The sequence below is a fragment of the Myxine glutinosa genome, chromosome 2 (genome assembly GCF_964187855.1).
Source record: "Myxine glutinosa chromosome 2, kmMyxGlut1.1, whole genome shotgun sequence".
In the NCBI taxonomy this organism is placed as follows: Eukaryota; Metazoa; Chordata; class Myxini; order Myxiniformes; family Myxinidae; genus Myxine; species Myxine glutinosa.
This window is the reverse complement of record NC_136262.1, coordinates 90,532,994-90,559,496: the sequence shown is the minus strand read 5'-3', so window position 1 is coordinate 90,559,496 and position 26,503 is coordinate 90,532,994. Positions and strand designations below refer to the sequence as shown.

At 45.5% G+C, this 26,503-nt stretch overlaps 1 protein-coding gene across 4 annotated transcripts in view; it reads left to right on the top strand.

The window, feature by feature from the left end:
- SNX30 (sorting nexin family member 30) overlaps positions 1 to 26,503 on the top strand; it is a 52,819-nt gene that overhangs the window by 3,291 nt on the left and 23,025 nt on the right. The window contains exons 2-5 of one of the 4 annotated variants that reach the window (XM_078771226.1): positions 5,788 to 5,818; positions 8,780 to 8,956; positions 9,058 to 9,168; positions 17,172 to 17,330. In XM_078771226.1, coding sequence (XP_078627352.1) covers positions 5,788 to 5,818; positions 8,780 to 8,956; positions 9,058 to 9,168; positions 17,172 to 17,330 — 478 coding nt within the window. The remainder of the gene's footprint in view (positions 1 to 5,787; positions 5,819 to 8,779; positions 8,957 to 9,057; positions 9,169 to 17,171; positions 17,331 to 26,503) is intronic. The other 3 variants (XM_068107785.2, XM_068107786.2, XM_068107787.2) reach the window with 3 other exon arrangements.

Here is a 26,503-nt window from a genome sequence, read left to right as displayed (position 1 = left end):
GATTGGTCTGTAGTTGCTAGGATCTGTTTTTGCACCTTTTTTGTGCAAAGCGGTGATGTTGGCTGATTTCCAAGCAGATGGCAGTTGACCTTGAGCAAAAGAGAGGGTGAAGAGAACAGAGAGAGGGTGAGATAGAGCAGCAGAGCAGGATTTTAGGACCCGTGGGCTGATGCCGTCGGGTCCAGTTGCAGAATCAGAGTCGAGGGTTGACAGAAACTTTTCCACCTTGTCAGGAGGAAAGGACACGGAGTCCAGGAGCAGCAGGGTATGACTGGGTATGGTGGGTACAGAGAGGGATGGGTTTGGGACACAAGATTTAGAGGCAAACACAGAGTTGAGGCATTCAGCTTTTTCACGTGCGGAGTCAGCTGTGTAGCCGTTTGAGGTAAGGGAGGGGATGGAGGGGGAACAAACACCAGAAACGGATTTGACCAGACGCCACCAGGATTTGGAAGAGGGAGACAGATAAGAGAGTTCGGTCTTGAGAACGGAGAGATATTGTTTCCTGGCTCTCCTGAGGGTGGACACACACTTGTTTCGGGCTTTGTGGAAGGAAATGAGATTTCCTTCCGTTGGATTTGCTTTCCAGGAGACGAAGGTAAGTTGTTTCTGGGCAACAGCCTCACCACAAGATTCCGTGTACCATGGACGGGAGGAAGGGTATGACAACTGAAGACGAGATGGGATAAATCTGTGCATGAGAGAGAGCAATTTACTTTGGAAGAATTCCCAGGATGAGTTGATGTCAGAGGTGGTAGAGATGGGAGACCAGTCCAGATGATTGATGGCTGCTTGAAGACCGTGCCAGTTGGCCTGAGTGAAATGCCAGACTCGTCGACGCTGAGCAGGCTCCCTGAGGATGGTCAGAGAGATGTCCACTTTAACAAGGACATGATCAGATGTTCCGATCGGAGCAGAAGAAGAGCAGCAGACATTTTCAGGGAAGTTAGTCATAACCAAGTCCAGAAGAGAAGATGTTCCGTTGACTGAGATCCGGGTCGGGAAATTGACAGATTGTGTCAGTCCCAGTGAGTCGCAGAAGTCCTTTGCTGAGGAGCCATGGCTGGTGAGAGAGGTACCCACACCCAGCCAACTGGCATGATGACAGTTGAAATCACCACATATGAGGAAGAGAGAGTTGGGATGAGTAGATAGAAGTTGGTCCATATCATCAGACAGCGAGATGTAGATGGAGTCATCACTGTTTGGTGGACGGTACAACACACATATGAACAAGAGGTGGGAGCGAAGGGGAAGCCGTAGCCAGAGGTATTCCTGGGGGTGAGGTGGAGAGAGTGCAGTGCAGGGCGAGTGAGGAAGAGAGTTTTTGATAAAGATAGCAACCCCGCCTCCAGGACGAGGCTCAGGTCTATCATACCGGAGGAGGGAGTAGCCCGGGAGAGATACTATGGAATCAGAGACATCATAAAGGAGGAATGTTTCTGTTAAGCAGATCACGTCTGGTTTGACAGAAGCAACCTGTATGGAGAGATCGGTTAAGTTTGAACGAAGGCCCCGGATGTTTGAGGTCCATACCGTTAATGAAGAGGAAGGGGGAGCATCAGATACAGAACAGGGGGGAGGAGGGGTAGGGTAAGATGTGGAAGAGGTGGAAGAGGTAGGGAGAGCTGTTGAAGGTGTGTCAGAGATTTCAGAATAGCTCGGAGAAAGGGAAGGATGGGGCGGACAAAAAGTTTGATGGTGATTGGGTGAGCCACAATGAGGTGTTATTTGAGGAGGGGGAAGAGCGAGGCAGAAGGTTGGGGGAGATGGAGGTGAGAGTTTGAAGGGGGAAGAAGCGGGGAGGACGCTTTGAGGAGGGGGAGTGAGCGGGGGGAAATTGAGAAGCAATGAGGGTGGGGAGATTTGAAGGGGAGGGGTGAGGGGGGAGTTTGGGAGGGAAGGGACAAGGGGAGGGATTTGAAAGGGATGGGATATGGGGGAGATTTGGAGGGGAGGGGTGAGGCAGGAGTCTAGGAGGGGAGGGGCGAGGGGGCGTCTTGGCGGGGAGGGGTGAGGGGGTAGTTTAGGAGGGAGGGGGCAAGGGGGGAGATTTGAAAGGGATGGGTGATGGGGAAGATTTGGAGGGGAGGGGTGATGGGGAAGATTTGGAGGGGAGGGGTTATGGGGAAGATTTGGAGGGGAGGGGTGAGATTGGATTTTTGAAAGTGTACGATTTATGGGAAACGAACATTTATTGCAAAATGAGTTTCTTGTGACCTTCGAGTTAAAAATACGTTTAAGGACGCTGGATGGAGGATGGAGTGCAGGAGAGTTTAGGGAATGTAGAACAAAGGCACTATAGGAGATGGATATTTTTTTTGGGATGAATTGATTTGGTGAGCAAGTCGAAAGCAGCCTTTTAAAGAAGAAGAAGAAAAAGGTGTTATAAAATATGACGGAATACATAACTTGAGGGGAAAGTGTAAACATTGAAGGTTAATGAGTGAAAACTATCTGGGGAAATGGGGGAGAAACACGTGGTCGAAGAACGAACGAACGAATAAGAATGAATAAACGAATGAGAACAGAGAAGGAAATGTTTTTTTTTTTTTTTTTTTTTTTTTTTTTTTTTTTTTGAGTTGAGATTTACACAAGGAAGTAGGCTATGGGTGAAAAGACTGGGAATACAGAGAACGAAAGTTATTGGATCACAAACGACGGACCACTGAGAGAAAAACAAAGCCTCAAGGTTGTACAGTGCACACTGTACAAGGCCTTGCTCGCGACACGGCAAACAGACGATCAATTTATGAAAGATAAACACCGAGAAACAACCAAAGTTGCACACAATAACTTCACACACCGAAAGATAAATACAGTTTCGACAAAATACAATTGTGAACAGACTTAACTTCGAAAAACGTGGAGACCGTGTGGAGCTTCGAAAATCCCTGCCGCCGTCTCCAAGATCTCGCGAGATCCTCAAATTCTAGGATCACTAGCACGATATAGCACGATAATTATTCTAGGTATAGCACGATATCTCAAAAAGTTATGGACAGATTCAGACGGAACTTGGTGGAGAGATTCGTTGTGTGACGAGGAAGAATTGGTTAGATTTTGGTGAAGATCCAGATGTAGATCCTAGAATTTGTAAGTGATTCTTCACCTTTGAGAGTTCGGGCCAAAAACGATGTATAGCACGATATCTCAAGAAGTTATGGACAGATTCGGACGGAACTTGGTGGAGAGATTCGGTGTGTGACGAGGAAGAATTGGTTAGATTTTGGTGAAGATCCAGATGTAGATCCTAGAATTTGTAAATGATTCTTCACCTTTGAGAGATTATGGCAAAACGATGTATAGCACGATATCTCAAGAAGTTATGGACAGATTCGGACGGAACTTGGTGGAGAGATTCGGTGTGTGACGAGGAAGAATTGGTTAGATTTTGGTGAAGATCCAGATGTAGAACCTATAATTTGTAAGTGATTCTTCACCTTTGAGAGATAGGGCCAAAAACGATGTATAGCACGATATCTCAAAAAGTTATAGACAGATTTGGACGAAACTTGGTGGAGAGATTGGGTGTGTGATGAGGAAGAATTGGTTAGATTTTGGTGAAGATCCAGATGTAGATCCTATAATTTTAAAGTGATTCTTCACCTTTGAGAGATTATGGCAAAACGATGTATAGCGCGATATCTCAAAAAGTTATGGACGGATTCGGACGGAACTTGGTGGAGAGATTGGGTGTGTGACGAGGAAGAATTAGTTAGATTTTGGTGAAGATCCAGATGTAGAACCTATAATTTGTAAGTGATTCTTCACCTTTGAGAGATTATGGCAAAACGATGCATAGCACGATATCTCAAAAAGTTATGGACAGATTCGGACGGAACTTGGTGGAGAGATTCGGTGTGTGACGAGGAAGAATTGGTTAGATTTTGGTGAAGATCCAGATGTAGAACCTATAATTTGTAAGTGATTCTTCACCTTTGAGAGATAGGGCCAAAAACGATGTATAGCACGATATCTCAAAAAGTTATAGACAGATTTGGACGAAACTTGGTGGAGAGATTCGGTGTGTGACGGGGAAGAATTGGTTAGATATTGCTGAAGATCCAGATGTAGATCCTATAATTTGTAAGTGATTCTTCACCCCTGAGAGATAGGGCCAAAAACGATATGTAGCACAATATCTCAAAAAGTTATGGACGCATTCAGACGATGTTATCATCACCTATCGGTGGGCTCTTATCATCACCTATACAAAACATAAACTGGTAAGCCTGGTGGAGGTATGCTCTCTACCAAGTGCCGTTCTAGTTTGGTGATGGATTACGGGGCGATTAATTGCTCTCGATGTTCCATGAAGGAAGCTACTTACTGTCAGGGGGATGCTTTTTTAAATTTATGTTGAAGATTCCAGTCACGGACTATATCGTTCCCATCGAGGCCAGGCCTTAAATAAAAGAACTGCATTCATAGAAAAGTGAAGAAAGAGAGAGTCGTCTTCGAGTTTTTGAGGAAGTTAAAAATCAGATTTTTGAAAAGAGGAAGGTCATAAGTGTTTGGAAAGACGTGACAAGGTAAAGAGTTCCAGAGATTGGGAGTGGAGGGGAAGAAACATACACCATAATGGCCCACCCTTGAGTTACCAATGGCCACGCAATAATCATGCGATGCAGTGGATTGTCGAGTAATTCATTCCATGGTCTCGCTAATGGCGGAGATACACAAGCAGCAAGTTCTTTGGAGCAGGAACTGAAGTAATATCTGTAGAAAAGAGAAAAAGAGCCAACTTTATGCGACGTAATTGGAGCGGGTCGAGTTTTGAGGTCAGATTTGGAGAGGGAGAGTCTTCCAGGTATCCATCCGTCCATCCGTTCGTTTTTATTCTCATCGTGTGCGTTGTGTGTTTTCATTCCTCCTTCGTTTATCGAACATTTTTTTATGTCTCCGTTGACGAGGTCACCAGAGGCATGTTTTCGAGTTGGCAGTGTGTGCGTGCATCCGTGATAGGTTTTCATTCTTGCGACAACTTAAGAACGGCCGAAGCGACCCAAGTCAAACTTGGAAACAAGTCCGTATAAATATGTAAACATGAACTGATTAGATTATGGGATCAAGAGTTCAAAGGACAGAGGTCCCGTTCCGCAAAAATTATCTTGCTGCACTAAATTGTGAACCAGTGATGGTATTTTGACCAAACTTGGTTATAAGTATATATTGTGATGCAATTATGAACTGATTTGGAGTTGCTTATGTACGCGTGCACTGGCACACGCACATGTCCCACTCTTTTCTTATTTTCTGCCATTTATGGAATGCCAGATTTCCTCCCCTCCTGTCTCATTACCCCACACACGAGATAGTCAGGGCCCTTAGGGATATTTTGGGGCCGTTTGGTTCAGATTCTTCCAAAAGCACCAAATTTGGCCCAGATGTTGCCCATGCCATACTCTTTCGATTTTTGACGGGCGCCGAGACGGGCGCCCCCCCGCGGGGGCCCCAATATTGGCGAAATACTAAATGGCCACCACCCGGATTAGAGGAAAATCAGTTAAATGACCAAAAGGGTTGGAATCATGTATGATACCACTTTTCAGGGGTTTTCGAGGTCGAGGAATCCAATTATGATGTTGTTTTGATGATTCGAGGTCAAGGTCAACACTCAAGGTCATCTTAAAGGTCATTTTTGAGTCAAACATGTCGGTTTTTGAGTTTTTTGTCGATTTACGCGAGGTTCACCATTTTATGTTTCTGGGTTGGGTAATCGAACTCTGACCTTATTTTTGACAATTAGAGGAAATATTTACATGTCTATTTCCTAATTTTCAGGCATATGCAGTTCATCAGTCTAATTACAAAGGTACGGATTTTGATGTTTTATGAACTGTATGCCATATCCTTGTGTTTAATTTTTGTGCGATCATGATCTGGGTTCATGTATACATGATTGTATACATGTCATAAATATGACGTCATAGGTCATGTGACATGGCGGCCATATTGGATTTTATGAAAACCTTAAAAATGGATCCCTGCCTTCATTTTTCGATCGATTCATTTTGAACTTTGACCACTTATAGTACGCCATGTGATTGGATGCATATCCTAATTATGACGTCATAGGTCAGGTGACATGGCGGGATGGACCGGTATGGTCCCCGGATCATACCGCCCTTGGCGCCCGTCAAAAATCGAAAGAGTATGGCATGGGCAACATCTGCGCCAAATTTGATTCTTTTGGAAGAATTTGAACCAAAATATCCCGAAGGGCCCTGACTAAGAAGCAAAAAGCAGAGTTGAGCGATTGGGTTACTTTGGCTGTCTGTCGCTCTATGCCTGTCGATAAACGTCGGTTTTTGATCGAGGAACAACTTGATATCATTTGAATGGAATATTTTGAACACAAATCAGAAAACAAACCTGTAGGACTTTGGCTCTGAATTTGTCCCCATTGTGCATGTGCAGAGGAGTGAGATAACCTTTTTCTCTGTCTGCCTGTCTGGCAATGAAACAAAATGGGAAATCATTCCAAACAGGAAACGTACTGTTTTTAGCTGTCAAAAGGACACAAACAACAGGCACGAAAAATAAATGCAATGTGTTAAATAAGGTGGTGTAAAATACGCTGAATCAACAGCAGACGATTTGACAAGCTCTTTTTTTAACAACATGCAACAACCTTTAAAATCTTCATTACCCTCGCCAGAGGAGAGGGTATTGCATTTGAGTCAGTTTGTTTCTCTGTTTGTTTGTCCGCACAGAATAAATATAATTTTCTCTGCAACCGTTGGTCCGATTGACAGGAAATCTTCACTATAGGTGAAACTCCACCTGTATAATTTGTTAATGATAATTATGACGTCATAGGTCACGTGGTTCGGCCGCCATCTTGGAAAATTCGAAAAACTTTGCACCTCTATATCTCCGAAAGTGCTGAATATAAAAAGTTGAGACGTCTCATTGTAAAGAACTCTCCATGGGGAATAAAATACGTTAATGATGATGTCATAGGTGCCTCCATTATGACGTCATAATTCGACAAGTTCAAAACTTCATCCGATCAAGATGCAATTTCTTGAGCATAATGTAGGAATAAATTAGTTTAGAAAAAAAAATAATGATGACGTCATCGGTCACGTGGTTCGCCCGCCATATTTGTTTTTAACATAGCCTTAAAAACCACTGAAAACACATCCTGGCGAGGGTTTGCAATCTCTGATTGCTCTTTTTCTTGTTTCAATTGAATTATGTATGTGTACACTATAGAACACAAATCGCCTTTTTGCGCTTTCAAAACCCTTTCACTGTGCAGTACTTGAGCAAAACGTTCCAGCATTTTACATCATCTCGAACAATCAAATTTGCTGCTTGCAGACCCTTGTCATGTTCTTGTTTCTCGAGACCGCAGCATAAGGTGTTCCAGGAACAGTCTAATTCCCTTGTTAGTCCCCTACCGGTGTACACCAGAGGGGACTATAGGTTTGCACGCCGTCCCTCCGTCTGTCAGTCCGTCTGTCAGTCCGTCAGTCTGTCAGTCCGTCACGCAAAGAACAGTTTTCCGGACTTTTTTTCTAAACTCTTAATGCTAATGATTTCAAACTTGGTACATGGTTTCCTCATGATAAGTTACAGATCAAGTTCGAACTTCACGACGTTTCAAACATTTTTGACAAAGTTATGGCACTTTGTTTATTCTAGAGTTCTCCTCAAGCCGCACCGCGCGCCCTCAGCCTCGTCTCGCGAACGTCAACAGCGCGACACAGCGCGCGCTTTCGGGAGGGGCGGAGCCAAGCCGAGCAACATATATATATATACTCGTTGATCGTGAACCGGAAAATATAATAAATTACTGATATTTAGCGACTCGAAAGGTTCTTTATTAACAACTTATTAGTCCCCTACCAGTGTACACCGGAGGGGACTATAGGTTTGCACGCCGTCCCTCTGTCTGTCAGTCCGTCGTGCAAAGAACCGTTTTCCGGACTTTTTTTTCTAAACTCTTAATGATAATAATTTCAAACTTGGTACATGGTTTCCTCATGATAAGTTACAGATCAAGTTCGAACTTCACGACGTTTCGATCATTTTTGACAAAGTTATGGCACTTTGTTTATTCTAGAGTTCTCCTCAAGCCGCACCGCGTGCCCTCAGCCTCGTCTCGCGAACGTCAACAGCGCGACACAGCGCGCGCTTTCGGGAGGGGCGGTGCCAAGCCGAGCAACATATATATATACACATCGATCATTGATCGTGAACCGGAAAATATAATAAATTACTGATATTTAGCAACTCGAAAGGTTCTTTATCAACAACTTATTTTCTCGTGCTTCTGCTGACCTGTCTGTAAGGTGTATAAATCTAAGTCCCGAGTGCGAATCACAGGTGAGCCCATCCTGAGGTAATTAGCGATTGGGAACGATTAAGAACCTGTGGGTAAATAACCCTTGGTAATTTCCCCAACAGTTTTACGGACGACAGACTGCCGGTAGGGGACATGTATTGCAGCGCAATACTCAGAATGCTTGTTTGTTGAATCTACCTGCTGTCTTACTCTCCTCACTCTTCCACATCTCAAGCTTTTCTATTGAAAAAACCAACTCCCCATTGGTAGAATTTACATTCCTAGAAATGGTGCTCCAGATAGGTTGGAGTTTTTCTATAACACAATTTGCATCCATGTTTTACTCCTTTTATTAATTATATTATTTTTAATATCTGCTCGTTACCCATTGGTTACCTCTAACCTGGCATTGCTGTATCTTGCGTTTATATAATCTAATTATATTGATCCTTTTGGCTGGATCTTGTAACCTTGTGTTAGTATGACACAGGCGAGCGAGGGCCGGTTTCTCCAGCTTCACTTCTCAACCGATTTCCACCTGGTGGCACTTGGGAGGATGAAGGTGAGGATCGTGGAGATCTTTTTGTGAGAGTTGAAGAGCCTGAGAAGCATGTTACCGCGATGGAGACTTATATCACTTATCAGGTTGCCACGCAGGTATGTTTATTGCCACCTGACTTATAATCTGATGTCTTCACATTATTGGTTCAACGTAATACAGGACTGTTATAATTAATTGCATCTAATAACCCATGCAGACGACTCGGCAAGAGTTTCGTGGCTCAGACTTCACCGTGCGAAGACGTTACCAGGACTTTGCTTGGCTACATGGGCAATTGGAGACGACTCACCCCACACACATCATTCCGGTTTGTTGGCCTTTGTCCCACCTTCCTGAAATGTTTTTTTATATTTTTGAATAAAGGTTGTTAGGCTTCCAGACTTGCCAGCTATTAATCGACGCCTTTATTGGTGTTGAGCTTCCTGTTTCTTGTCAGTAAATTGGAAAACAATCTATTAGTTGCCTGTTGCTATTAAAACTAGAACTGCATTCGGTAGAGAGCAAGCTTGCACCACGCTGAACAGTTTATGTTTTGTATCCCACTGATAGGGTTAGATTTGGACCTGAACCAAAATAAAATTGGCTTGTTCTTGTCACCTAACCAACTCGTCCACCAAGTTTCGTCCAAATCTGTCCATCACTTTTTGAGATATCCTGCCATTTTTTTTTTGTATACAAGATCGAGGCTCGTGAAAGAGCTAACATTAAACACACAAAAAGTCAAACCGACACACAAAACACAAAAAACAAGAGGAGTGGCAGACAAGATTGGGAGAGAGGGGGAAGGACACAAATACAACATTTGAGAGTAGGGACATCGGGGGGACTTGGGGGGGAGGCGGGAGAGGTATAAAACATATGAACACTGCAAGGACTCTGGGGTGAATTAGCGGGGGTAGAAAAGATCAAGGTTTTGGATGGGGGAAGATAAGAGATGGTGGTGAACAGCTGTTTTAAAGACCTGGAGGGAGGAGTGGGATTGAAGGGAGTGGGGGAGTTTGTTCCAGAGGTGGGAGAAAAGGGGAATGAAAGAGTGAAGGTGAGCAGAGAGCCTAGATTTTGGCAGTTTAACCATAAGAGGCAGATCTTGTGCGACCTGAAGGAATATTGGGGTGACAGAGCACAGAGAGAGCTGGGGGAGCAAGGCCGGAGAGGAGTCGGTAGAAGACAGAAAGACCACCAACCTGCCTGCGGTGAGTGAGTGAAAGGCCCTCGGAGTTAACTTCATCGCATGAGATTCCAATGATTCTGAAAGCTTTGGCCTCAACAGCGTGAAGCCAAGCTAGGTGTGAGGCAGGAGCACCAGCCCAGAGGGGGGAACAGTATTCCATTGAGCTGCGGATGAAAGCCTTGTATGTGGTGAGGAGCTCAGGTGTGCCAAGGAAGGACTTCGCACGACGGAGGATGCCCAGTCGGCGACTGGCTTTGGAGGCCAGCTTGGAAATGTGGTTTTCCCAAGAAAGATCATGGCAGATAGTGAGACCCAAAAGCTTGAGTGACAGAACTTCTTGGAGAGGATTGTTGAGAAAGTAGATGGGAGGGTTTTCCAGTTGGTCCTTTCGGAGAGACATTGTAAGAGTGTGAGATTTGTCAGGATTGAAAGACATGTTCCACTTGTTTGACCAGTCTGTGATTTTGTCCAGGTCTGCAGAGAGTGAGTAGGCTGCAGACTGCCGATCTGAGGGATGAGGAATGGAGCGGCAGATAGTGGAGTCATCAGCAAAGAGATAGAGAGGATTTTCCAGAGAGTCGGAGAGATCATTGATGAAGACCAGAAATAGCACAGGGCCCAGAACACTACCTTCGGGAACTCCAGCCAGAACAGGAAGGGGAGATGAGAGAAATCCATTCAGGGCCACACGTTGCCTATGACCAGAGAGGAAGTCCGCAAGCCATGAGTGGAGATTTCCATGGATACCATAGGAGGAGAGTTTGGTGAGCAGAGCTGGGTGCCAGACCATATCGAAGGCACGTGATATGTTAAGTGAGACAGCTCTGATTTCCTGTTTGGCATTGAGGACCTCCATTCATTGTTGAGACAGCAGAAGCAACATGTCCAGAGTAGAATGACCTGGCCTGAATCCAAATTGATGATCAGAGATCAAGCCATTGGAGAAGAGGAAGGATTTGATATCCGAAGCAATGATGGATTCCATGACTTTGCTGATTAAATGGAAGCAGGCTGATTGGTCTGTAGTTGCAAGGATCTGTTTTTGCACCTTTTTGTGTAAAGCGGTAATGTTTGCTGATTTCCAAGATGCTGGCAGATGACCTTTAGCAAAAGAGAGGGTGAAAAGAACAGAGAGAGGATGAGATAGAGCGGCAGAGCAGGATTTTAGGACCCGTGGGCTGATGCCGTCTGGTCCAGTTGCAGAATCACAGTAAATGCATCGTTTTTGTGCCATGTTTTCAGTGCCATGTTTGTGCCATGTTTTCAGTGCCATGCATCGTTTTTGGCCCGATCTTCCAATGGTGAAGATTCACTTTAAAAATTGTACTGGCCAGATCCGAATCCGGATCTTCACCAAAATCTAATCATTTCGTCCTTGCCACACACCCAACCTCTCCACCAAGTTTCGTCCAAATCTGTCCACAACTTTTTGAGATATCTTGTACAATGTTCCTGCTCCCAATAACTTTTTGACAAACAGACAGGGGTGAAAACATAACCTCCATCCACCTTCGGTGGCGAAGGTAATAAGCTTTGCTTTGTCTATCTGTCAACACAATCACTCACAAATACTTGAAATTTTGGAAACTTAATCTCGACAAGGACATTTATTATTATTTTAATGTAGTTATTGTAGGTGAAGGTCACAAGCAGTCACAGATGTAACCAGGTTTATGTTTTTGTTTAATTTCCAAAACAGTTTGTTATCTATCTATAATTCCAGTAATCTCTGTCTGTACGTTTGTCTGTGACCGCTGTTTCTCGACAACCACGGGTCCGATATACTTTTAACTTGCCAGGTATATTGCTGGGGACCCGAGGATGTGCCTTTTCAAGGTTTCATATTAATCGGACAATTACTTACCGAGCTATGTCCAAAAAACGATTCAACCAATCAGAGAGCAGCGAACGATCGCGTGTGCCGAACGTGGCGGGCACACTCTGCCTCGGATGGCACATTTGAGAGCGTATTCATTTATTTCACGTTTGCAAACTATGTTGGCGTTAAACTATGTTTTACAACTAATAAAAACGAATTTGCGATTCATTCGCTTTCCTGCGCGTTTGTGCACGCGATGGCGATTTCTTTACCAAACTCCGGAAGCCGTTCGCTTTGGACCAAACCATTGCATGTAAATAGAGGGGGGGGATTGTCACCACTCGCAAGCCGTTCGCTTTGGACCAAACCATTTCATGTAAATAGAGGGGGGGGATATAATTTTAGATATAGATATAGTACGGGCATGCCCTAGTATTTTAAATTATGGACACTGCTTCACTGTGACTCAATAAAGAGCTGAGTAAATTTTGGTGCCCTTTTTACCTCCGCCACCGAAGGTGGATGGAGGTTATGTTTTCACCCCCTGTCTGTTTGTCTGTCTGTCTGTCTGTTTGTTTGTTTGTTTGTCTGTCTGTCTGTGAACAAGATGTCTTAAAGAATTGTGGATGGATTCGGACTTAATTTGGCAGAGATGTATTGCATATGACGGCCGAAATGATTCGATGTTAGTGAAGATCTGTATATGGATTCATATACGAGAATTATTTCATTTTAAAACCAAATAGTGCATTGGAGTCATCAGAAGGAACCAGAAGAAGTAAAGAGCAAAGATGGAGTCATCAGGAGGAACCAAAAGTGATTCTTCACCATTGGGAGATGGGGCCAAAAACGATACATAGCCTGATATCTCAAAAAGTTATGGACAGATTTGAACGAAACTTGGTGGACGAGTTGGTTAGGTGACAAGAACAAGCCGATTTGATTTTGGTTCAGGTCCGAATCTAGATCCGGCCTATCAGTGGGATACAAAACAAACTGTTCAGCCTGGCGGAGTTATGCAGTCTACCGAGTGCCGTTCTAATTACCTTCGCAAAAGCGGAAGGTTATGTTTTGATCGCTGTGTATTTATTTGTATGTCTGTGTGTGTGTGTGTATGTTATTCGCATAACTCAAAAAGTATTCAACCGATTCGCATGAAATTTGGTGGGATGATAGGTTATTATCCGGGACACATTTGATTAGATTTTGGGAGCAATCGGGTCAAAGGTCAAGGTCAAGGTCACGAAAAGGTCAAAATCGTATTTTTGCCATAGCGCGGTCAATTTTTATCCAATTGGCATGCAACTAATGCCAAAATGTTCAGAATTCAATGCCCGATCTTGTGATATACGACATGACCCAGTGAAGACATTACCCTTGCTAGCGGTTGGGGGTCAAAGGTCAGGGGGGTCACGACCTTGCAAAATGTGCGTTTTTTGTCATAACTAGGTCAATTCTTATCCGATTTGCATGAAATCAGCACCAAACTGTTCACTGTTCTGTTCCCTACACTCCCATGCCAAGTACAGAACAGTAGCTGCGGCGAAGGTATGCGCTCTACCGAGTGCCCGTTCTAGTTTTCACTGTTTTATAAGGTTCCAGGTTAGAGTGCACTGTTTCTACAATAACAGGAGCAATAGGGAGTACTTGGGTAAAAATTTTTACAGATTGCATCAGTGTGCGAAATCCTGTTACAGCTCCATAATACTTTATTTGATGTACTTGGTTTAGTATCTCAGATCTCAGTTTAAATCTCAGATCAATTGCAGATCTAATGTCAGAAGGCCAAAATGGCACGTCAAATGGCAAGCCAGAAAGCCGGCAACAAGTATGTGTCCACTCTTGGGAGAGCCAGAAAACAACATCTGTCCTACTTCAAGATTTAACTTTGAACCTAGTCTCCCTCTAAAATCTGGTGGAGCCTTGTTAAGTCTGTCTTTGGACTTTGGAGTATGCTCCCCTTCCATCACTTCCCTCTCTTCAAATGGTACCACAGCTGACACCACTTGTTGGAAAGCCGAATGCCTCAATTCAGTTTGTTCTTTCAAATATTGTCCCCAGCCCCTTACTCTCTGCCCAGTCGTAGTCAACTGTTCCTGGACCCTGTCCTTTGCACCTGAGAAGGTGGAGAAGTTTGTGGCAAACTTAGACTCTGATTCTGTAACTGGACTAGTCTACATCAGCTCACGTGCCCTAAAAACCTGCTCTGCTGCTCTTGCGCATCCTCTTTCTGCTCTTTTCACTCTGTCATTTGCCCTAGGTTATCATCCATCTGCTTGGAAGTCAGCTAACATCACCACATTACATAAACATGGTGCAAAAACCGATCCCCTTGATGACATACCTAACAGCTTGCTTCCAAACATCATCAAGGTCATGGAATCTATCATCGCAGTTGACCTAAAATGATTTATTTTCTCCAATGACCTCAGATCATTAATTTGGATTCAGAGCAAGTCACTCTACTCTGAGAATGCTGCTTCTATTCTGCCAACAATGGATGGAGGTCCTCAATGTTGGACATGAGATCAGCTTTTGCTTTCGATACAGTCTGGCATCCCGCCTTTGTCTCGAAACTCTCTGCCTATGGAATCCAAGGCCAACTCCACACATGTCTTACTGACTTCCTCTACTCTTCTAACTAATGTGTAGCATGCAACTGAATCCTTTAATCTCCTCTCTATGTCATGGCTGGAATGCCTCAAGGAAGTATTATAGGCCCCATCCTCTTCCTAATTTTTATCAACGAATTATCTGATGCCCTGGAAAACTCCCTCTTCAATTTTACAGATGACTCCATATGGTGTCATACAGTAAACCGTCCCACCGCTGGGTGGAATGCAGCTGCGTCACTCTCTGCTGATATGGGATTCAATGGATGCTGGTCTGAAAAATGGAACATGCCCTTCAATCCTGAAAATTCTTACTGTTTCGCCCTTCCGCTCCAGATAGATCATCAAACTAACACACGTGTCTATTCCATTGCAAGAGGTCTTTCCTTGCAAAATCACAGTTACTCACTGTCCCCAAGACCGTTGTGCGTAGCTCAATGGAGTACTGCTCTACCCTATGGGCTGGCACATCAGCATCATATCTGTATCTGTCTCTCCTGAATTCTGTGCCATATAAAGCTTTCTACCCTATTTAAGTAATCTGTGGCGAGGCTGAAGCACGAGCTCTGTTGCTTTCACATTGCAGGCAGACAGGTCGGTTGTCTGTCTTTATTTGTTATCGCTTCTTCTCCCATATTGCTCCATCTGCTCTCCATCATTCGACCCTTCCCAACAACTCCAGGATGCATGTGTTCTTCCAGTAACCCCTTCCTGGTTAAACTTTCAAAATTCTGCTGACTGCACACCTCAACACCTTGTTCCTCATCTCTCTAATCTATGGAACTGCCTGCGATATGCTGTTCTTTCCCACTCTTCTCTCCAGCACTCCAAGTAGGCAGTGCACGAGGAAATACCGTTATTGATTCAAGGTTTTGTTATATGATCAGAAATGTCATGTGATTCAGCCAAAATATTTCATGTTGCCCATAAAGTCAGTAAATCCCTAGATTTTGGTACTGATTTGTCACCCCTCAGCCCAAATTGGGCTAAGGGGTATTGTCGTCCAGGCGTCCGTCAACTTTTGGTTTCCGTCAGTTTCAAGGAGAACGGCTTGTCCGATTAAATCCATTTTTGCAGTGTGTGTTGGGGTTGAGTCGAGGAAGGTTCCTTTCGAAAATGGGCGCGCTGCGATTTTCAATACGGCCGACCGGCCTCAACACCTAGCCTATAACCTTCCTGTGGCCTGTCCCGACATTTTTCGTTTCAGAGGTTTCCTGCTATCTTTCACCGTTCAGGAGATTAGCGCGTGCAGACAAACAAACAAACAAAAACTTTCTTTTATATCTATCTATAATTCCAGTAATCTCTGTCTGTACGTTTGTCTGTGACCGCTGTTTCTCGACAACCACGGGTCCGATATACTTTTAACTTGCCAGGTATATTGCTGGGGACCCGAGGATGTGCCTTTTCAAGGTTTCATATTAATCGGACAATTACTTACCGAGCTATGTCCAAAAAACGATTCAACCAATCAGAGAGCAGCGAACGATCGCGTGTGCCGAACGTGGCGGGCACACTCTGCCTCGGATGGCACATTTGAGAGCGTATTCATTTATTTCACGTTTGCAAACTATGTTGGCGTTAAACTATGTTTTACAACTAATAAAAACGAATTTGCGATTCATTCGCTTTCCTGCGCGTTTGTGCACGCGATGGCGATTTCTTTACCAAACTCCGGAAGCCGTTCGCTTTGGACCAAACCATTGCATGTAAATAGAGGGGGGGGATTGTCACCACTCGCAAGCCGTTCGCTTTGGACCAAACCATTTCATGTAAATAGAGGGGGGGGGATATAATTTTAGATATAGATATAGTACGGGCATGCCCTAGTATATAGAAGAAGAAAGAAGATCGATGAAGGATAACGAATTTATATTCTGCCAAATTCAAAACCAAAAATCGATAAAACAAATTTTTTTATTACCCTGTACAAGACAGTGCATCAATGGTGGTAAACTTCCGGGAAAATTTTTTTTTTTTTCCCCCACAGCCTTTAAAACCTTTATTTTATATTTATTTAATTATATACTTGACACTGTAGAACATAAATCGTCTTGTTGGCACTTCCAAAAACCCTCAGCTTAGCAGTACTTGGACAAAAAATTACGTGATCTCGTCTAAACAACTCTCAGCATTAGGGCATATCGAGATTCAGACAAAATCGTGGCTTGCAGGTGCTATAGATCGTGCTCGGAAACGCAAAACAAGAGTTTAAAAGACTCTTTCCCTGTCCCTTTTCTCAAGACTGCATGGGGTAAGGTGTTTATGAACTCTCTAGTTATAACTACTCAGTTTATCAGGATACTGGTGCACACAATGGAATATTGTTTTTCAAAACAACTCTAACTTTCAAGCTTCATACTTTCTCCAGAAGGATGGCATATTCTACGACAATGCTCTGCCCATACAGGACAACATCTTGTGTTCCTTTCATATTGTGTTTGTAATCATAAATAATCACTCGTAAACAAAAATGAATTTTCCATTTCTTTACTTCTGCTTCTAACTTGGTGATTTTAAAATGTTGATACAAGTTGTATAATGGTATGTATAAGAAAGGAGACGTTCTACTCATAAGACATCATGGGTAAGATCTTTAGGATTATTTGGATTGCCATGTGGTCTTTCGTGCAAGTCTTCATGCACAACAAGCAACACTGACTATTCCTATTCCTATGAATGTATAACTCTGTTCATCCCTGTTCCAGCCACTTCCAGAGAAGCAGGTTATGCGGGGAGTACTAGAAAGGTTTGCTGCAGCATTTGTGGAATCTCGCCGGCGGGCTCTGCATCGCTTTCTGTCCCACTTATCACGGCACCCAACATTGTCATTCCATCCCACTCTGCAGCCCTTCCTCACATTACCGGTAATGCCTTTGTTTAAACTCTTTTAAAAATCTTTTTCTTACTTTTTTAGTTTGCATTGCCCAAGTGGCTTTTTCTCTCATTGGCTTTGTTGCCTTACCCCCCAACCTTTCCTGTTCCAATATTTTTTTTGTATCTACATCTCAAACTTGCTTGATCTGTGAAGTACTTTTCACCAACTTGTTGCTACATCAAGTGTGCATAATGTGCAACACTTCTATTGATTTATTAATATTTATCTTCTGAATGGCGAGTTTATAAGTACATAAACTTGCGATCACAAATTTGTTCCTCGTCAGTAGTCAATGATGCAAAACTTGTGTTGTAATGGGACTTCCTATTCCTGTAAAACTCTGGGTTTTTACTTTGCCAAATTTGGACTCGGAAGACAAAGACTTAAAGTTGTGTTTGTGTAGAATTCAAGACATATGGTTTGTTTTTATCTGTCAGTTAGTTGAGTGGTGTAATTGGTGTAAGATGAAATGTAGCCTTTGTTCTAGAGATATGTAAAGGTGATGCATGATCAGCAATTTGTTAATTTCTTCAAGTTTTATTGGCTGAAGTTTCTTGTGCTTGCCAAGGTTGTGGTTGCATAATGATGGACACTGAGCACAAGTTTACTGGTTCATCAAAAATGAGCAAATGGGGGATGTCATGTGACATGCACGTAACGTTTACTTGTTACTATACATGCCTGTAAATCTTTTTTTAAACCAATTTGTCTAGCCACAGTCCAATCTCAATATTGGTCAACGTGTCCCCTCAGTAGGTTTTGAATGTTAGCGAGACAGTTGACCATGTAATAAATAATTAAGTTAAATTTGTTTTTGGTTTATTTACTTGTTGCACAGTCCTTACCAGTGAACTTTGTGAATATGACATTTGGTTGTTAATTGAATGTAAAGCATTGAAATGCAATGCAATGCAATGGTACGATTGCAAGAATTTTTCAAATTCATGACACCTTTTGGCCAAATTCACCTGCCTATTCTTGAATGAGTCAAATGAATCGTGAACCAATCGGTTATTTTGTGCAATCTTCACGATATAGGCAATGTCACAATAGTCATTTGTTTAAAATTCACTTTTTTCAAACTAAACAAAGTTGAAGTTCCAGCTATACCAAATTGTGCAACATATAGCACGGCAACTTGAACGATAAGTTGTACCTCAGAATCAATAAGGTGAATTCTGAGAGGTACAGAGGTGTGACGGTACTTGTTAAAATAAATGGAACGCTGACAAAGGAGAAGTGCAAGCAGATACTGCAGCACCATGCAGTTCCTACTGGAAATCGTTTAATCGGAAGAGGATTCATTTTCCCACAAGATAATGATCCAAAACACACTTCTAATATCCTAAAACAGTATTTAGAGAACAAGGCTACAGCGGGTGTGCTCCAATTGTTAGAATTGACACCTCAGAGTCAGGGTACAAGACCCATCGAGGCCATATGGGATTACCTGGAAGCATATGAAGAGGAAGCCAACTCATCTTACAGAACTGTGGAATGTACTACAGGATATTTGGCTCAATATTCCTGTAAGAGTGCTTCAATTGTATACAGGAAGCGGGGGTAAAAGAGTGATGGCACTCAATAGGTCAAAGGGCAGGCACACAAAGTAGTGACTGATACTATATAATGACACATCCTGTTATTTGCTGAAGCCGTTTGTTTCACGAGCATTATAAAGGCTGATTATTTACAATAATAAACACACTATGACTTATCATTGATAATTTGATGAGTATACCAAAAAGTATGAATATCATTGGAATAACCCAAACCTTTGCACAATTGTGTGTGTGTGTGTGTGTGTGTGTGTGTGTGTGTGTGTGTGTGTGTGTGTGTGTGTGTGTGTGTGTGTGTGTGTGTGTGTGTGTGTGTGTGTGTGTGTGTGTGTGTGTGTGTGTGACTTAGGGTGCATCAAACGCCCAACTATTTTTAAAAAGATGTTGGATTGATCTGTCCCAAATTTTATTTTGTTCCAATCATAAAATAAAGTTGCTATGCAAAATTTGGTAAGGTTTGGACATCATCTTCTGGGTCCACCTCACCATTTCATATTTTGAGTCGGTGGTATCAGAGTTGGAAATTTGACACGCAGCTGTTTTGAGGCCCATAAATGAAAATGAAAGGATTGACTGATTGCTACATATAATAACTCTTTGTAAAGGTATTATTGTGCTCTGTAGCAATATATCATCATCATAGGGATAGGGATACAATTCATTTATATTGTTACGGACACGACTTTGATGTTATGGTGGGCCGAGCGGAATGGCCGCCGTGTTCGCACAAGTTACCCGATTATACTCGAACGTTGGCCGAGTCGCGCTACGCTAGATCAATGAAGGAAAGGACACAACGGCTAGGTTAAATGACACGACACCAGGGGTACAGTTCTCAAGGCCTCCGGAGGAGGTTATATTAGTTCGGAACGTTTAGATTACAGGGATGAGAGAGACAGCATAGAAAGATAGGCACTTAATTACGGTCTTATAGTAGCCCCGACAGACGACAGATAAACGGGACAAGACTGACTCACACGGGGATTGATGGCAAGGAAAGGCAGGTAGTCGATGGCTCAAGGTGCACTCTTGGCTCAGGGACAGGATACAGTACGGTCCAGTAGATGCAGGGAGGTGTCACAGCGCTCGGAGGTGGCGACTGGTCCTTTCCACTTCAAGCTCGGGGTGCATCTCTCTTCACGTCCGGTCAGTGGCTGCGTATATCCGGCGGGGAGTGACACGCCCTCGGCTCGTTAGCTCCGCCCCAGATGGAATCGGCCCGTTGCTTCTCATTGGGTGCGGGGGGGTTACCGGGCTCCGCCCTTGACGAGGAGCTGACAGCCAGCCCCTTCGTGGTAACCCCGTAACCTGGAGCACATGGGCCATGGCGGCTAACCGAGCCGGAGTGAGGACGCCCACTCCCCGCACCGTGGCCGCGCCGCCCCCGCTTTGGTTGTAGTTGTTGTTGTTCCATGAGATGATGGGAGGATGCGGAGATGAGGTTGGGGGGGAGGTATTGGGAGGTCCTAAACTCACTACTGGTGCCATACAATCACATTCTGGTGCAACGAAGAGTCAGAATTAATGGAAACGAGTCCTTAACTGACATAGACTAAGAATAACTAGCAAGATGTCCGAAAGTTGTCTACGTGAGATGCGGTGGACCTGGGCACGACATTTAATGGGGGAAAAAGGGGAAGGTCGGTTCTATAGAGTGTTGTTTACAGACAATGGGACTAGGGAATGGGGGATTGGGGATAGTTGGGGAGTATTGGGGAAATAGGGGAATATTTACAAGCGGATATGGAGGCCAAATCCCATATCCGCAACATTGCACCCTTCTCTACCCTCGGGGCGTCCCAACCCGATAAATTTTTACCTATTTTAGTGTGGCACTCAGATGTAGTTCCCTCTACTATTAACTCTACCCTGAGTGCGACAGTTTTACAGATATTCACAAATGAGTAAATATGTCCCCCTGCGACGTTGCACCCTTCTCCTCACAGAAACACACCCACAGGGTAACCGAATCACGGAAAGAATTCGCAAACTAAACATACAGCCGGTAGGGAGCATTATTTACACAAGACTACGCTGATATTTACACTACGATCCAGGACCTGTTTTTGGAGGAACACATGCAGATGTTATGCATAGAGAGAGCACGCATGCCAGCATCGATACACCAACCCACGAGTGCTCTGTGGCCTTACGGCCTTTAATAATGTGCAGAGCACCCCTTCCAAGCACCAAAAGCACCACCCCAAGCACCAACCGGTGCAGTCACCATTGTTCATTAAAATAAAAACAACAACCCCTAACCCTGCAGGTGTCTCTTGCTCTTCGTGTGGTGCACTTGGCCTTCTTGCTTCCCTAGAAATAAAGAAAGGCGCCAACCGCGTCCATTTCTAATTTGTGGCCGTCAGGGGGCCAACTATTAGTGGTTCACCTGTTTGGCATAGGTGCCACGTTGACCCAGAGGTCCATCAATGGGTGGTGCTTGGCCGCAAAAGAACTGCGGTCCATTGTGGGTGGCCACCAAAATTGCGGTCCATATGGTGTATCGATCCAGGCAGCAAGCAGCGAAAGTGCAGGCCCACAACTGCGGAGCCAGCACCTCTCTCTCCTCTCTCTCTGCCCCAAAGCCAGATCCTCGGAGGTGGGAGACAAAAGAAGCAGACAAGTGAGTAAGGTGGTAAGGGCGCAAAAGTGCACGCAATGCAAGGTAATGCACACTGGGGGCACATGGGAACCAGGTGAGACAGGTACGTTCCTACCGTACGCCCCCCCCCCCCCCCCCCACCAGGTAACCTACATGGCCCCTCCCTTACCCCTTACTGTACCCACAAAACACAACACTACCCATAAACATCTACTTTACAAATCAACAAACGTCCCTACTGTCTTCCCCGTTCCTCCCATAAACCAAATTCGTCTTCTCTCCCTCCTAACCAATCAAATTTGCCATTTTCAACTCTCATCAAAATTTGCCATCCCCAACTCAACATCAAAATTTGCCATCACCAATTCATCATCAGTCCCTCCTAAGGAGGGAGAGATGGAATCACCCCAATGTCTCATCCACGTCGTGATGCGTCTCACAAATCCAAACAGCAATTCTCACTTCCTGCAACACAAAACAAGGAAAACGCAGGTGTGGAGTCATCATCACCACCTCAGGTAAGTGGCTGCGTATGGTGCGACAGGTTCATCAATCCTAACTATTTCCTAAATGACTTTAACAACTTTACATTACCCGGGGTCTTTCCCTGCCAATCCATTGGCCATCTTACACTATGGGTTCTAAAAACCAATTCCCATTGACCAAACTGTGGTGCTTTTCAATTTGGGGTCTCACTCCCCCGATTCATCTCCCGGTGCCCTCGCACAATTTCTGGGCTGTGGCGTGTACCTCTCCCAGCGGGTCTACCCACCTGCACACCTCCACCACTGCAGTTGCCTCCGAGCTTACCTGCTCCTTACCCTAACCTAACTACCTGGGGAAGGCCCTCTGGCGCTCTCCCCACTCGGTGCCCTCTCTGGCACTGGGCTACCCGGGTCCGTCCTCCGGATCCTCGGGCCCCATCCACAACTCTACCGGCTCCCAGAGCCCACCTGCGGCCTCACCTGGCCGACATCCTCACAGTGGTGGAGTGCCCAAACCAACTACACACACTAACAGGCTACACGCCCAGCCATTTCCACAACACTAATGCACCCATCCACAATACCATTCTGCAACCGCACCACAAATGCCAATATCCATCCACAATTTACCTATACCCTCTACCTAACACTTACACTACCCGCCCCGGGTACTCGTGAAAGGGGTCCACTCTTCCCCCATCCACACCTTCGCACCATGCACACCACTCCGTACCACTTACTCCAACTCTCTCCACACACCTGTACCTGCACACCTGTGCTCTCACACCTGGTGCCACCTGCACCCTTCTCTCCCCAAGCGCATTCGCGCTGATCCACAACACTCATTACTCACACACTGCTCCACACACCTGTCCAGTTGCACACCTGTGCAATCACACCTGTTCAATTCTCACACACACGGCATCATCTCAGCTAACTACTCCCTTCTGAAACTTGCGCTTCCCAGTCGTCCCTTTAAACTATTGCGCTCCCTCGTCATTATAATCCACACTAATCTACCTGCGTCCCCACTACAGGTATCAGTCACTAACTAAACTTAACGTCACCTAATGTCATCTTCGCTAGATCCCTACACACCATATCCTAACCCACCCGGGCTAGTTTTCACTGCCATACACCCCATAAGCTATTGCGCATTTGCCCCCACTATGGGAAGGGTGGCAGGGATGCCACCCTTACCCACCGGGCCCATCGCTCACTACCAATTTTGCACATCAAATTTCAACAAATCAAAAATTTGCCAATCACTGCCCATCATCTGCCAATCACTACTGCCAATCCTTTGCCAATCATCAAATTTTGTTTTTTTCTAATTTTGGGGCCAAAACACTAACCTCATCACCCAGTCTACTCACTAATGCCTCTCCGTGCGCCAATTCCTGTCCAAAGCCCGGCTTCGTAAAGCCGAGCAATGAATGCGGGTTGTTTGGTGCCAGCGGCTGGATGCGTCCGGCACTCGGTGCAGAGACGGGGGCTTACCCGGGCCGAGATCCCACACACCCCCTCGGCGTGGAGCCATCCCATGGCTCGATCTCGACCTGCCGGAATGCCTCAACAAAAAGTGGTCGCCATGACGACCCTTCCTATCCAGCCGCCCGCTCCGCCTAGTGGAGCCCGGACGCGGCCGTTCAAAGCGAGGCCCGGCACGCACCGAGGGCCCGCTTCGGCTAAAAGTCGACCTAACCTCTAACCTGGTTACCGTCGATGCTTCACCTGGATTCTTACACGCATACGCTACCCCTTTCGTGCTCATACATCCAGCCGTCTCCATGCTCCTCGCACCTTTCCTTACACACCCAGGTACTCTCATTCCACTCACAGCCTTGGTCACACACCTGACCACCGAACACTTTGGCACACATTCGTTGGTCGCACACCTCACCAACACACCTCTTCGCACCCCCTCCTCGGTCACCTCCTCTGTGACAATCACAGGTGTTCTCTCATTCGCACACCCAACCACGTGCCTCACTACCAATTCCAGCGTGCATTCCCACTCACGCTCTACCATTCCAGGTGTGCATCCTTCCATTCCAGGTGTACATCCTCGCTCACCTGTCACAACCAACTCACGCTCCTTGTCACTCTCACTACTCTCACCACCACTCTTGACAACGCACTCACCCTTACTCCCGACAGCGCACTCTTTCCTCATGCACCTGTCCGTTACACACCTTCCTCGCGCACACTCTCCCGTTACACCCTCTGTAACACTCACCACAGGCGTGCATTCTCCTTCACTCTTGACAGCGCACTCTTTCCCCATGCACCTGTCCGTCACACACCTTTCTCGCGCACACTCCTGCGCACACTCTCCCATCACACCCTCTGGAACACTTACCACACCGCGCTTCCATGTGCTCCCTCGCACACGCGCTACGACCGACTCACTCTCGCCAGCACCCTCACTCCTTGGCACGCACTTTTTCCTCACACACCCCAGAGTCGGACTTTCTCGCACACCTCCTTTTTCGCACACCAGACCTGTCGCACACTTCACCCACGGCCTCTCACGAACACCCGGGTCCATCTTGACCCCCAAGCTTCTTAAATCCCCTGGCGCATCATACGCACGACCATATTGGTCACCACTTACACCGGGTCCTCTTCCTCTTCGCTTCTCCTCCATCACCTGCGAATCCCTCATCCGGTTAATGAGCACATCATCACGATCCAAACACAGACTTTGGACCAATTCTTTCATTTCCTCTTTTATCTCTTTCTTATCCCCTCTCCGTCGCTTCTTAATTTCGCTCACCCCTTCTTCCACTTCTTCTAATTTCTGCTTCACCTCTTTTATTCCCCGGTACGTCTCCTCAAGCTCGTCCTCCAAGGCTACCTTGACCGTTTCCATGTGCGTCCTCACCTGCCGGTCCTTCGTCTCCATTACCTCTATCACCTCGTCCAACCTCGTTGTCAGTTCCTCACGTACCATCTGACATTCCCTCTTCGTCGCTATCAAGTCGTCTTTTAGTTCTTTCTGTGTCGCTTTTAACCCTCCTAATACCGCAGTGTTCCTTTGAACCTGCTCCGTTAGTCCTTTTTGTCCCTCCGTCAGCTGTTCCACCTCCTGCGTCAGGTCCTCTATGCTCCCTTGTAACTTTACAGTCCCCTTTCTCACCTCCTTCTCCATGTGCTCCTTACAGTGCCTCACCTCCTCGCGCACTCCTCCGACCTCCTCACTCACACCTCTTCTGATCTCCTCTCCCATCACTTGCATCTCCTGCCCAGATGCCACCCTCATCTGCTCCATTTCCTCCCTGTGAGCATCCAGTTTGGTCTCTACCCCCATTCTGACCCCCTCTATCTGCTGCCCCATTTGTTTAACTTCCCTTTCCGCTTGGTCCCTCATGTCCCTCAATTTGCCTTCCATACTGTTTTCTAACCCCTCTAACCCCTTTTGCATCCCTTCCATTTGATTCTCTTGAGCGGCCATTCTGTTTTCTACCCCCATTAACCCATTTCTCACCTCTTTTATCCCGTTGTCTAACCCCTCAAAATTATTGTCTAACTTCCCAAATTTCTTGTCTAACTCCTCAGAATTATTGTCTAACTTCCCAAATTTCTTGTCTAACCCCTCACCGGTACCCCTCGCTTCGTTCCTCATTGCCCCCATTTGGTTTCCCAACCGCTCACCCAATCGCTCAATTTGGCTCCCCATACTCATCTGTACAGCTGCCTGTAGCTGCGCAATGAGGGCCTGCATGTCAATCGGCTGCATGTTAAAGCCCGTTGATACAGCGGGCTCGGCTACCGCGCGCTCTTGCGAGGCGCCATTTTGCGCGCCCGCAACGTCGGGCGCAACGACGCTATTTTGTGCGTCTGCTACCCTCACTGCTTCGCTCTCCTCATGTCCCTCAATTTGGTCCTGGATCGACCCTGCCTCACTCTCCTCTACCGGACCCCAGCCGACTTGGTCTGCCATAGCGTGACTTTCAAAATTCGGGTTTTTATATTTTGTAAAACACAATCAAATTTCGCCGTTATAATTTCGAGCGCGTAAAACGCGCTCCGGATCGAATCTCACTCCTCGACACCAATTGTTACCCTAATGGTACAATTGGTGTTCCAAAATTTGGGCTAAATGAATTTAGTCCCAGGTCCGAATCCGACACTCCTGACACCAATTGTTACGGACACGACTTTGATGTTATGGTGGGCCGAGCGGAATGGCCGCCGTGTTCGCACAAGTTACCCGATTATACTCGAACGTTGGCCGAGTCGCGCTACGCTAGATCAATGAAGGAAAGGACACAACGGCTAGGTTAAATGACACGACACCAGGGGTACAGTTCTCAAGGCCTCCGGAGGAGGTTATATTAGTTCGGAACGTTTAGATTACAGGGATGAGAGAGACAGCATAGAAAGATAGGCACTTAATTACGGTCTTATAGTAGCCCCGACAGACGACAGATAAACGGGACAAGACTGACTCACACGGGGATTGATGGCAAGGAAAGGCAGGTAGTCGATGGCTCAAGGTGCACTCTTGGCT